This window comes from Zosterops lateralis, assembly GCF_965231275.1.
Source record: "Zosterops lateralis genome assembly, chromosome: 2".
In the NCBI taxonomy this organism is placed as follows: domain Eukaryota; kingdom Metazoa; phylum Chordata; class Aves; order Passeriformes; family Zosteropidae; genus Zosterops; species Zosterops lateralis.
The window spans coordinates 4,224,388-4,238,475 of record NC_139763.1 but is presented as its reverse complement, the minus strand read 5'-3'; the positions used below and the strand labels follow the sequence as shown (position 1 = coordinate 4,238,475).

General features: G+C 40.5%; 1 protein-coding gene across 1 annotated transcript in view; it reads left to right on the top strand.

The window, feature by feature from the left end:
• The window catches only part of DSCAM (DS cell adhesion molecule), a gene marked incomplete at its 5' end in the record, with an annotated part of 456,489 nt that overhangs the window by 413,930 nt on the left and 28,471 nt on the right, over positions 1-14,088 (top strand). The window contains 3 exons of the mRNA XM_083855847.1: positions 4,523-4,553; positions 10,271-10,386; positions 12,733-12,882. Of these exons, the coding sequence (XP_083711973.1) occupies positions 4,523-4,553; positions 10,271-10,386; positions 12,733-12,882 (297 nt within the window). The remainder of the gene's footprint in view (positions 1-4,522; positions 4,554-10,270; positions 10,387-12,732; positions 12,883-14,088) is intronic.

Sequence of the window (14,088 nt, the reverse complement as noted above, 5' to 3'; positions counted from 1 at the left end):
TGATAGAGCTTCAGTAATTCAGAAATTTTTTTGCTCATTCTTTTTGAAGACTGATCCCTTGTTTGACATTTTCTGCTCTTCTGGAAGTTATTTCATGTGCTAAAAGTTTTCCTGACAATAAGGAACTGCTGTTCCAGAGAGCTCCTTACTAAGTTCTCTAAAACAAAGGTGTGGAAGTTTTTCTGATGTCCTAACTAAAAATTAAATGGTTTGCTCTAGTAATTGTTGTGATTAACTTTCACATAAGTTTTGAGAGGGAAATATCACATTATCACTTGATTTGTATGACCTGGTGGGGTTTCTTTGAGGCACAATATAATTTTTTCCTAAATCAGGAATTCCTCTAGTCCAAATCAGAAAAACAATCTCCACAGTGGGACCATCTAAAATAATTTGTGCAAGTTACAGATGTAATTTTTGCTTTTGTGGCTGCAGCTGTGGTTTTCTTGAACCTGTTTGACAAAGAGGAGTGGGAATTGCAGATTTCTTTGCACTGTGCTCTGTATGCAAACACTTGTATGCTCATGGTCAATGGGTTTGATTTCCCATTTCTGTTGAAGAACAGCAGCCTCTCCATTCTTGATCCTTTTACCACTTGTCTGGATATAAGCACAATTAAACATTTTTCTTCCTCCTTTATGAGGAAAGCAGAGTTCTCAGCAAAGTCCTGATTTTTGCCCAGTTTAGTAGTTCCACCAGCCAGGTCACAAAGAAAGGTCACTTGTCTGCTGGAGTTCATGCAGCCACTCAGGAGTTCAACAGATATTCTCAGAGAGAAGCCTGATGGTTTAATACTCCTTCTCCTGGCTGTTGACCCAGCTCTGCTGCTCCTGTAATGGTTTTCCCTTTGTTTTTAAATCCAATTCGCCTTAACACAAGCAGAAAGGATCAGCATGGCGTGATAGTTCAGGAGTGGCAGGATGCAATTTAAAACTCTATCACTGTCCCTGATTTCCCAGGGGGCAAACCCAAGTGTGTTAAGAATTTTAAAGGTGGCTGCCCCAGCAAAGGAAAGTGATGGTTGTGGCTTTTTCACTGGAAGTGATGCTTGGCTGGAGCAGAGATCATCCCCTTCCCTCTGTCATCCATCCTCCCTTCCCAAGCCCTGTTTTCACCACCTGAAAATTGGGAGGTTTTCTAATACCTAAGCCAGGGATGCTGGCTTATTTTAGAAACTCTTGTCAATTTGCTGATCAAAACGGTACTGTAGGAAAAGCACATTAAAATTAAAATGTTATTGTGACAATAACATATCTCCTGGAGCTGATGTTCTGGACACATGGTGGTGTTGTAGTGGGGTCCCAGCACAGGGAGGACGTGGAGCTCAAGGAGAGAGCCCAGAGGAGGCTCCAGGATGAGCAGAGGGATGGAGCAGCTCTGCTGGGAGGAAAGGCTGGCACAGCTGGGATTGTTCAGCCTGGACAGGAGAAGCTTTGGCCTGAGCTCAGGGTGGCCTTGCAGGGCCTGAAGGAGCCCCAGGAAACCTGGAGAGAGACAATTCCCAAGGGCCAAAGGGACAGGACACAGGGAATGGCTTCCCAGTGCCAGAGGGCAGGGCTGGACGGGATCTTGGGCAGGAATTGTTCCCTGGGAGGGTGGACAGGCCCTGGAATAGAATTCCCAGATTTGCTGTGGCTGCCCCTGGATCCCTGACAGTGTCCAAGGCCAGGTTGGACATTGGGGTTTGGAGTCACCTGGGACAGTGGAAGGTGTTCCTGCCCATAGCAGGAGTGGAAGTGGATGATCTTAAAGTTCCCTTCTATCCAAAACCATTCCATGATTCTGTGATACTCAGTTTCTTTTAGGCTTCTGGATTTTGGTTTGATAGATTCAGCCCTTTATATTCCTGCCACCTTTGTTTTTGTCCCATCCCACACCAACCTGTGTGCCCATCATTAACTCCAGCAGTTCTGTTCACCATTCAGACAATCTGCTTGGATAATTAGCAAATTTAAACTCAGCTGATGGAGGTTTTTTTTTCCCTTCAGTACTTCCTCATTCAGCTTTTGACACATTGCATGGTCTTTGCTGATGCCTCGTGTTTTGTTTTGTTTTTTTTTCTACTGAAGGTGCACAATCTTCTGTGCATCTATTTAAGCAAGAATCAACCTGTGTTAATGAGCGCTTATGTGCCACATTCATATGAATTGGCACAAGTGAATTTTTTTCCAGATGCAGCATGGAAATCATCTGTGTGCTGGGCAGCACCTGAGAGCATGTCAGGGAGTTTGTTTGCCATTTAAACGTGATGAAAAAATGATGAAAAGCAAACTGAAGTACATTGTAATAATTTTCAACTTTGCCCCCTCTGCTTTTCTTGAGTTGTGAATTCCTTGCACAAATACTCACAGACGTCACTTAAGGAGGCAGCACTTGCTTCAAAAAGCTGCTGGCTGAATGAAAACTGTATTTGCATATTAAACCACCCTGATTATGTGTGCCAGAGGGAGAATGTGTGCACAGTGTCTTCATGATCCTGCTGCTGCTAGAATAGCAAGAAGCATCATAAAATATGCTGAAAAAAAATTACTTGCAACCGTTACTTGTTATTATTATTATTGTTGTGTTGGGTTTGTTTGGCTTTTTTGTATTCTTCTGAAGAAATTTGTCTCTTCCTGAGTTTTTGGAAGTCAGTAACAAAACTCCTTTGGGAGCAGCAGTGTTGGTCTTTTGCTTTATGACTGAAGGCGAAGATATTGTCATCTACTAGGCATTACCACTTACAAGTGGTAATAGCAAAGACAATCTCATTCCAAGTGAAAAATAGTAATTCTGAGTGCCCAAATGAGGCATTGTTTGGTTTAGATGAGACTACTGAGATGCACCATCCTTCCCTCCACCAGGAATCTTCCATGCTTTATGCTGGAAAGGGATGGAGGAAGGTTAAAAATGAAGGAGTGGAGCAAACAGACCTAGAGGGAGCAGAGAATTCCAGATTCTCCAGTGGTAGGTGAGGAGTAAAGCTTAGGAGAGGCAAGCTGGCACTGTGTCAGATAAATACAATGCAGAAAAGTGGATAAAAGATGTTTTGCTGAGTTTTTTAATGAATAAAAAAAGCCCTCTCTCCATTCCTTTTAAAAATTAGTTCAACACAAGCTATAGAGATGTGTTAAGATGGTGGCTTTTTTCTGCCTGCATCCTTGGAATTTTAAAGGCAGGATGTTTAATAGGATCACAAGTAAGGAAATTGTTGTAGGTGTTGGAGACTCAAGAGGTAATTGAGGAATAAAAAATGTGGGATGCAGAAAACAAAGATAAACTCAGTCAATGTCTTGGCAGGTGCTGGTAGATTTACAAGAAGCAGATAAAAGAAGTGATGTAAACTTCCATATAAGACTTGTTTGAAGACTTAGAACTTGGAATTGCTTTCTTCTCAGATTTGCTTCACTTGGTTGCACAAAGAGCTGTTTTGTTGCCCTGTGATCAACTTAAGGACTTGGGAATCAGCATTTTAAGTGAGTTTGTTTAGCAGCAAACTGCAGGAGAACAAAGCAGAGCTGCCTGGTTTTTGCTGGATGATACCACAGAAATTAGTGCATTATGTTGATAAAGTTTCACAGAAGCCTACCTGAAAAACCAAACTTCAGCTGTGCCTTTTGAAATGATAAGTATTGAAATAATTATATCCCCAAAGGATTTTCTGCTAATAATAACAGCAGTGACAAGAACAGGAGGAATATTTTTCCTTCAGCAGTGTCTTATTTTGCAGGGCTGATCCATGTGGGAATAAACCATCCTCTGTTTCATGTGTAGACCATACTCTGAAGACCCAGTAGTAGTTTTGAATTATTCCTAGTGGATAAATATTCATGTTTGATTGCAACCAAGCAAGTTTGTGCCCGGGGAGGTTCAGATTGAACATCAGGAAGAATTTTTTCATGAAAGGGTGCTCAGGCCTTGACAGGGGCTGCCCAGGGAGGTTTGGAGTGCCCATCCCTGGAGGTGTCACCTGGAGGTGGCACTCAGTGCTCTGGGCTGGGGACAAGGTAGAGATCAGGCTCAGCTTGGACTCTTGGAGGTCTTTTCCAACCTCAGGAATTCTGTGATTCTAAGTGGACTCCTTAGAATCCTCCTTTGTTCAGATCTCATGCAATTATGTATGGTTTGGAAATGACATGTTGGCAACTGCTCATCCAGCCTGGTTTTGACTCTTGACCAGAGATGGATCTCAAAATTCCTGGGTTTTTGCCTTTTCTTCTTCTTTCATCAGTTCATTTGCTACCCATGGCACAAGCGAAAATATATTCCCATTATTTGTTAAATTGTTCCTATTTTTATATGTAGTTTTTTTCTATTTAAGCCAATGGTGACTTGCATTTCTCTTACCATCTTTGGTGCAACAGAGGAAATAAATTGGGCTGTTTGGGGCAGAAATACAATTTCAGCAAAAGTAGGGACTTTCAGGCATTTGATCTGAGAAACAGCAGTGGTCTTACACATGGCTGACTCAAATCACTCGCTAATAATGCATCTCTCAGTGCAGATTTTCATTTGTGATGACATTTCTTCTATTTTCTTCCAGATGCAAAGAGTTTGGCCGAAATGCTTATGAGGTAAGAACAGATTGGGTTTTATGTTTTTTTGTTTGTTTGTTTGTTTGTTTGTTGTTTTTTTGTTGTTTTTTTTTTAATTGAAAAATATCTGTAAACTATAGCATCATATTCAAGAATTGTTGTAGGGACAAATGGAGAAGTAAACTTTTTATTCCTAAATCCTTTTCCAAAACACACCATTTGTCTGTCTGTTAAGAGCTGTGATGCACTGGTGGCCAGAAACGAGAAAAAGAAGACATTTTGTGGACAGTGTGAGAGGCTACAATGATTAAAAAATTGATAACTCGTGTCAGTAGATGGGCTCATAGAAGCTGTGTAGGTCCATTCGGACATTTTTCCTACTCTGAAAAAATATTTTCATAATATGTACCAAAGTAATTGCTCTTCAGGGATCATCTGATTAAAGGCAATAAATTTCTGGCTCTGAATATCTCTAAACTTTGCAGCTCTGTTTATGTAATTCACTGTTGTTAGCTGCTTATACCCAAAGGTATAAAAGAGCAGGTAAATCCATTTATTATTTTTCACTTCTTTTCCATCAGCTCAGCATTCAGAAATCTAATTCAGTTGTTGAATTGCATCATAATGACTATTCTGGCACCACAATTCTTTCAAAGCTGGAAATTTCATATCTTCAATGTTTATTGTTTTGTCTAGGGAAAACACTGAACTTTAGAACCAGTGCATATATTTGAAACTGGAATTGCCAAGGGATTATTCTTGAGTTCAAATGAATTTTGGGTTGCTAGAAAACACTCTTTATATTCAAGCAACAAATTTAAGAATGTCATAGATATTTCACCACATGGACCACACTCCAAACTTCTTCACCCATTATAGAGTTCACTTCTATTGTAAGAATAAACTCAGCAAGGTGGGTTTGGTGTAAATTCAGCTCTATGCCATCATACCTGAATAATCCCAGTGATGTTAACAGGACTGGTCATGCAGTCAAGGTTATCCCCTCCCTGGCAGCAAAGTGTGGGATTCAGCAGCTTCAGGAACATTTGCCCTGGTGGTTTCTGGTGCCAGAGAAGACAGCACAGGTTAGCACACACAGCAAGTCTGTTCCCTGCAGAAACCCAGCAGGGACAGCTGAAACACCTGGATGGAGACTTGCAGTCCCAGTGACAACCACTCAGAGCCCTCTGCAAAACTGGTTAATGCTCTGCCCTAACCCTGCTTGGCCTCACAAGCCTTGGCACCTCTTCTGCAAGGCCATTTCAGAGTCTCACTCCTCTGACACTTAGAAAACTTCACCAAACTTCCAGCAGAAGTGCCCAGATTTTACCCACTTTTTCATCATTTAATGAGGTTACCAAATAAAGGGATTTTTGTCCTCTCCACCTGATGTACTCAGAGAGCAGCCAGGTCCCTTCTCAGTCTTTACTTCAGAGCTGTTTTTCCAGGTAAATCATCTGCCACCATTAATTTGGCTTTTCCTTTCACCAGCATTGAAACATGATCATCAAACCAGTTCCTCTCATCTCATTTATCAACAAATAATCTTAGTTTTATCACATTGGCATATTTTATATTTCTTTTCTAAAAGTTTGAACAAAGGGCAAATGACTGTTAAATCAGAAATTCAGAGGAAGTAAAGCTTACATTTGCAGACTTGCCAGAACCAAGAACTCTCATTTGTGACCAATCTGTGAAATACCCTTCAACCAAAACCTGAGCTACTCACAAACAACAGATGTTCCTGAAGATGCAGCATGTGAATAATCAAAGGATAATAAACCCTCTCCAAAACAACAGTCACATGATAAATCCCTTGATACATTTTATCTCTAAGATTTCACCAAAGTCTGCTATGATAAAAATATCAAGAATAGGGAGTATTTGGGGAGAGGGCAGAAAAGATGATTCCCTGCTTGGCAGGAAGGTTTGAAGCTTGGAGAGAGCTTTGTGTATCTTTGCCTTTGAGGAGATTTTTCGTGAGTGTGTATAATGTGGATTAAAAATGGAGCTTTAGTCTTTGCTTTGAGAGTCAGCTGGCTTTGGCTGTGTAAGTCAAATGTCTGTGGAGCAGGATAAGTCAGCAGTTTAATGGGAGCTGCACAACTCATTGTTGAGACCTTACACTCACAAATAAAAATCCCTGCTGCTGGATGAGCACAGCTTTTTAATGTCTCTTTTGGCATCAGTCCAGCCACGCTCTTTGTAACAGTTCACTGTGAATCAGTTTAACAATTCACTGAATTTTTAAATTTTGAACACAAGGTGAGGAATCTTTTATCCCCAAATATTCTCACTTAGTTTCCTGTATGTTTTTACAACAAACTCTTTCAAAATGCCCTATACAATGTACTTACTCTGCAAAAGGCCCTTTTATCCACAGACTCAAAAGGTGAACTCAGACCAAAGCACCACCTGCCCAAATATCTGTTTTAAATAGTGACAAAAACAGGAACTTTAGTAGAGTAGAAGAATACAGCAAAATACTGAGAGAGCTGGGATTCTTCAGAATGGAGAAATCTTTGGGGCATTTAAGTACCTGGAAGGAGCTTAGGAAAAGGAGAGGGACTTTTAATATGGGCAGACAGTGACAGGAAAAGGGGAAAGGGTTTTAAACTGAAAGAGGGCAAGTTTAGATTAAATATTAGGAAGAAATTCTTTATTCAGAGGGGGATGAGGTACTGAAACATGTTGTCCAGAGAAGTTTTGGACTCCTTATCTCTGGAAGTGTCCAAAGTCAGGTTGGACAGGGCTTGGAGCAGCCTGGGATAGTGGGAGTTGTCCCTGCTCATGGCATGGAGTTGGAATGAGATGGGATTTAAGGTCTTTTCCAACCCAAGACATGATTCTGTTATTCTGTGACTCAGTCTCCTGACAGGCTCTCAGTGTCTAAAGATTTGGAGCTCAGAGATTCTTTGAACCAGAGGGAATTAATTCTGTAATACACAGATCCTCACAAGGCCTGATAAGTAAAGAAAAGAACATGCTTATGTTTGGGAATTTTATGTCTGCAAATATAAAAAAATAAAGATTCATACATTTTATCCCTTTAAAGAATTAATCATTGGATTCCTCGTCCACCAGACCATTAAAATATTTTTTGCCTGAATTTAGTTTAGAAAACACTTCTAACAAAGCTTCAAAACTTAAACCTTAAAACTCTTTGCCCTGTTTCCAAGCCCTAGAGGCACTTCATTGCTGTTGGCACTTTAGGATTTTATAACTTGAAAGCTGAGCTGTTGTGGTCTGCACAAAAAGAGTTCAAAATTCCCTGAGCCAGAATGAGACAGCATCCTAATCAGCAGCAACCCCCTTGCTTTCTGCCAACTGCCTGTGCTGTGTTTGGACACCCCATGTCACTGCTGCATGCAGGGGAATTAATTAGATCAGCAAGGAGGAGGAGAGACAGCCCACAAGCCAGGGAATAACTCTCAAGAATAGCAGGGAATATTGCTGAATTTAGAGAGGCCTGGGTTCCAGTTCTGGCTTGAAAGACCTCCCACGTATTTTGCACGATGCTGTCCCTGGAGCCAAGGCTGGGATTGGGAATTCTCTCTTGTCAGGTGAGCAGGAAAACTGCAGATCTGGGGAAAGCTCTGCTCCTGCTCCCTGCAGTCCAAGTGATGCTCCCTGTGTTGGTTGAGTACTTTCTAATAATGGAAATCCAGAGCATTCATCCTGCTGAAAAAGGCTCTAGCTCTGGGATCTGCATTCTCTGAGCAGGAGTCTGATTCCATCCCTTTGTCTCCTGCATCCCCAGTGAGTGCAGAGGGGTGCAGTGATGCATTTCCCAGGCTCAGTTATGTACTGCACAGAATTATAGATGTATCAAACTCTGCATCCTGTAACTATTGGATTCTTGAAATTGGACATGAAAAACTCAGTTTCCTTCTTTAAACTGAAAGAGGGCAGGTTTAGATTAAATATTAGGAAAAAATATTCTTTACTCAGAGGGCAGTGAGGCAGTGGAACTGGTGCTCTACATTTGCTCTATGACCTTGGGCAAGCCCAGAGCAGTCCAGCTTTCCAAGGGCCTGTGTCCAAGCATATTTGGCATGCAGATAAAATATTACTGCCTGATTCTCTTAACATTTCAACAACTTGAGTGGCATCCACTCCATGCAGAGACTTGGAGAACAACAGTGTGGAATTTATCTGCATTTAACAATACTAAATGTCTTTGAAAATTTATGTGTTTAGTAAGACCCTGTGATGACCATCCTCCCCTGAGAAAAGTCTTGGGAAGTCCTTGGGAGGCTTTGCTGATATTTTGCTTCCATGATGACTGAATGAGGCACCAGCTGTGGCCTGTTTGAATGCATTTCAACTATCCATGTGCATGTGATGGGAACAGCATCATCTAATTACTCAGGAGAAGAGAGACATTACATTTGGGATGTGTAGGTGTTGTTGATGCTGGGGACCACAACATCAGGGAAAGAAAGCCAGGAGGTGAAAATCAGGGAAATCAGGGAGGTGCTGCCACGTGCCTTGTGGATCTCACTGGGATTTGGAGCAGAAGCACATGGGTAGAAAATTCGTCCAAAAAGGGGCTCCAGGAGAATCTCCAAACCTGAGGTAAATCAGGTCTTCCTGACATGGAGGCACAGCAGGAAGTTACCACAAATTTCCTGGAGATGTGGGCTCATCACATGTGGATTAATCTCCAACACTTGCAGAAGAACTGAGCTTATCACTTTAACAGTCCTCTGCTGATGCCATTAACAGCAATAATTCAGTGCCAAAGCAGAATTAAACTGAGTGATCTGCAGCTATTTTATGCTAGAAAATGAGTTTCCACTTGGATCTTACAGCTCTTTGAAGCCTGAGCACCTGGATCACACTGCTGGCTGATTTGTCTCAAATCTCCTCAGCCTCCCTGTGTGAAGTATTTGCAAATATTTCATTTCAGCCAGAGAGTAATTACATCTAAAAGGGCAAAACGTTCCTGGGTTTTTAGTGCAATCTGAAGGTTTCTTGATGCAAGCTCTGTGCTAGAAATGACTGTGGCACTTGGTTTTACCATCCATTTTCATTTGCTCTTGGTAGACAGCTCATTTAAGAAGTCATTTTCTGGTACACAAACTTCAAAATGAAATTGTTTCAATTTGCATGATGATAAAATAATTGGTTTATGTTCTTTTTTGGATTATTGCATCAATCAATTAGACATAATCCACGAATGTAAACAAGATCTGCAATTTTTGTCTTGGAACATCAATGGGACTAAAGCCTTTATTTATTTTATGCAATCTATTAATAGTACTCCTAGTTATTAATTTGCTTTTTCATTTACCAGTCAAAGTGATATTTGGAACTTAGCTAATTAAAAATAATGAAAAGATAAAAAAAACAATTAGAAATTACTCAAGACATCATTTTCCTACCAACCTGTTTGATTAGCTGTGTGTTGCATTACTCAGATTCACGAGGAGTGAAAGGTCCATCTTCCAAAGTGTTTTCATTAATTTCATTATGACAACACTTGAAGAAAACTGTGTGAAATTTTCAGATTCCTACTGATGGAGGACAGGCCACATCCCTCCACACTGTGCACTCATCTAGTGCCTTGCCACGTGCAATAAATTAACGCCATGCACTTGTTCTGAAGAGGGCAAAATCAGACGCATGAGTGGTTTTTGCTGATTATGGTTACATCGGTTTTTATGAGCTGGACAGATTGAAAACGAGGAAGTTTGCAAATATCTTTTATATTAAGCTGGGTGTTAACATGTTCACTTCTCTTTTGTTTTCAGCAAGAACACCAGGACGTCAGACACACTCAACAAGCAGCAGCAAACACTGAGGATGCACATAGACATTCCCAGAGCACAGCTGCTGATAGAGGAGAGGGACACCATGGAGACCATTGGTAAATTCGAGCTTTTTTTTTTCCCTGGTTAATGTAACAGGTTCTTTTAGGTGGAATTCCTTAATTCCACACCTTTTCCCTTTCAAGAGAAAAAAGCTACAAAGTAATTTGAAAACCTAACTGTTGTTTGTTGTTTTTTTTTTTTTTTTTTTTCTCCCCTTTGAGTCATTTCCCACTAAAAGTAATCTCAGTATAGGATCTAAAATAATGCGGGGCATTAGGAAAATGAAACTGTTGGAAAGAGTTTCTTGAAAATGTAATTGAGGACTGGCAGCTTTATGATTTTCATTCTGATTTCTCATTTGGCTCTCACTAGGCAGTTGGATCACTGACATGACTTAAAGGGAAAATGAAATTCTGAAACTGCACTCTCAGTATCTGAAGATTTGCTACAGCTAACTTTTAAAACTCACATGTTGCATATTGTATTCACATGTTTATAGTACATGGCATTTCAACATTTTGATCAGTTTTCAGCTTCTGTGTATCCGTGCAAAATTCAAATCTAAACTGTTTGATGCAACAGAAAACAAGATTTCTCATGGGGCTGGAACTTAACTGAACTGTCACGAGAAATAGAATTGTTTGGTGTTGTTTTTTGGGTTTTTTTTTTCCAAAATAATTTAAAAATATCTGGAAACCCAGAATAGAAATGCAGCTTGATGTTGTGACTGTATGGGCACACCCTGGCAAGACATTCCTGACTGATCTTGTTAGACTTTTAACTTTACTTTTTTTGGATAAAAATCTGTATAAAACCTGTTACATCTGACAATGTAAAAGCATCCAGGGATGCTGTGGCCAGGGAGGAAAGTCATGAAGCTGAGAGCAGCATCTCTGTACCTCCTGTCCATGCCCGTTCCAGATTTGAAAAGGAGACCTCCAGACTTTTCAAATCATGATTTGAGCTTCCCAAATTCTGCCCTTTGTGCCAGGCTTCATTCTAAAGACAGCTTTAACTTTTGAGTGGCAGCTGCTGAACACTGGGGGGGGTTACAGTGGAAATACTCTTAGAGCCTGAACTGCAGCAATGGGATCAGGGCCCTGGTAAGAGGCAGCTTTCCACCCAGAATAAGCAGGGATTTTGGCAGGGTTTGACAGAGTTTGCTGCCAAGAGGCTTTATTCCCAACCTGAATAAGAGCTCATCTTTTGCCAGAGACAGAGTGGTTTGATTCCTAATGTTATTCTATTTATAGCCTTCTTTGGGTAAAATATGTGAGTTCTGTTATCGTGAAGAACTGTTCACCCTAATGGTGTCTTGTCAAGTTAGAAAAGATCCAAAACAAAAACCAAAGATGCTTAAAAGAAGTGGATCAACCTCTGCTGACTAGTAAATGCCCAGAAGTCCTGCTGCTGCCACTCCCTTAGAACACATCACAAAACTATATAGCACAGCACAGCAGGAAATCCTTGAGGCTTTTACTGCAATTCTGAATGGTAAAAAGACTGTAAAAGAAAGTCTGATAGCACACCAAATAGTTGCTCTGCAAGCACAAAGGCAGTGAAAGATTTATTGCTATTAAATCCATGATCAAGTGGACCAGATTCCTCCTTGGAGCAAAAATAAATATGATACAAGATCACAGCTGGGAAAAAAAAGTTTTAAAAAAAAGAAGCAAGTGCTGTATAGCACTGCAATGATCAAGGTCTGTGTAGAAATTTGGTGAATACATCCTACCCCACAGGAAAGAAATAGGAACAGAATCACACAGCAGTAAAGGTTAGTAGTCACAGTTTTCTTCCTTCCCAAGGTAGAGGCTTACCCTCACACCTTTATTTGAAGGTGCAGACAAAAACAGTCCTGTCATCATCAAGGGTCTGGGTCATCCCCTCTGCAATATTGTGTGTCTGCAGAAAAAGGGGAGAGAGGGTTGATTAGCAACACCCCCTAACAACCTCCTTTTGGGAAGATAGGGGTGGTTTCACTGAGAGCATTGCTAATCATGGTAATAAAAATAAATAAATGGAATATGTTGTTGAAAAGCTCATCTGAGCTCTCTGAAAGTGAAGGGGAAGAGGGCAGTGCTCAAAGGATGGGAATGAAGGAATTAGAGCCACAAATGATTCTACAAAAATCAGCTCTTTGTGAGAATGTTTAACAGTCTGCCCCAGCTGCATGTCTCAAAGGTGAAATCACCAGGAAAAATTAAAGTTATTCTTTAGTTTTATGTGGGCTTTGAGTTTAAACCCAGAGGTTCCTTCCCTTCAAAGCCAGAAGAGAGCAGGGAGCCACCTCTGCCTGCGGTGTCACTGAGCTGAGGACACCTGGGGTACTCACAGCAAAGCTCTAATGAAGGCACAGTCAACATTCTGTACTCATTGTCTGATTGTTTTTCCACTTACAGATGACAGATCAACAGTTCTGCTGACTGATGCTGACTTTGGAGAGACGTCCAAGCAGAAGTCCCTGACTGTCACCCACACTGTCCATTACCAGTCGGTGTCACAAGCCACAGGGCCACTGGTGGATGTCTCTGATGCTCGGCCAGGAACAAGTAAGCACATCAGAAAACAAGGTGTTTTTTAAGAGAGGAGAAAGCTGTATCAAAATAAATACCCTGCTCCTGTATTTGCATCCTCGTCCTTCTGTCTGAGAGTGGAGAGAAATGGTTTTTTAGGTCAGCAGAGGACATTTTGTAAACTATTGCACTTAGTGGTTCAATATGGGGGAAATTGCATTTGCATCTGAAATGGAGGTGTAATTTGAAATAATTCATACCTGGCCTTCATTAAGCCAAATGCATGCTAGATTTTAATTTCCAGAATTTATTGGGTAAATTACTGTAATGGCCTTCAGTGTCTCATATACTTTTTTTTTTTTTCTCTGTGATCAATCTTTATTGTATTTCAAAAACAACTTTCCTCCTGCCTCTCCATCAGGAAAAAAAAAAAAAAAAGCAATTCTCATTATTACTTTTTCTGGAAAATTATATTTCTGACTTTAGTTATTATGTTAAATTACTTTTCCCAGATATATTCATGCCAAGTTATTCTTCTAGTGATTAAAATACTATCATAAATTAATATACTGATGCCATCCATTCTTCTCATTCCTCTCATGAGTATATTCCATATCTATGTAAATGGGTAAAAAAACCCACTAGGTTGAATGATTAGTTATAAGTTACAAATTTTACCAAAATGTAGTTCACTGCAGTGTGCAATTTCTGAAATCTCTTGGATTATTTCTGTCTCCTGACCATTTCAGAATTCACTTGCTGAGTTTGGTGAATATAAATGCTGAAAGCTCAGTTGCTAGAATGCAGTTTATTTGAAAAATTCATTTCCACCACCGTCTTTTAAATAATAGGTGTTCTACTCCTGGCCTTGGTGCTTTTTTAGCTCTTTCATCTTTTTTCAAGTAATTCCTTGAGGACTAGATTTTCTAATAGGGAAAGAGGCATCACACCAAAACCTCATGAATGTATCACACCACAAAACTTTATAGCACCTTCCTTACTAATGCCTCTTTGTGTGCAGTTCTTTGCTTCATTCCTCTGCAGCCAGGGAGAGAGTTCCTTCAAATTAAATGTGGATTTAACTCCTGTGTAAGAATATGATCTATGTCCAGCCCTGCTTGGCAATAAAAATCCACCAGCACTTGTATTAAGCAGTAGAGATCTGATTGCAGCAGTGCACAGGGCTGGGTCAAAGACTTTCAGGTAATGTTCTCTGGATTTAAGCTTTGCTTCAGGCTGGGT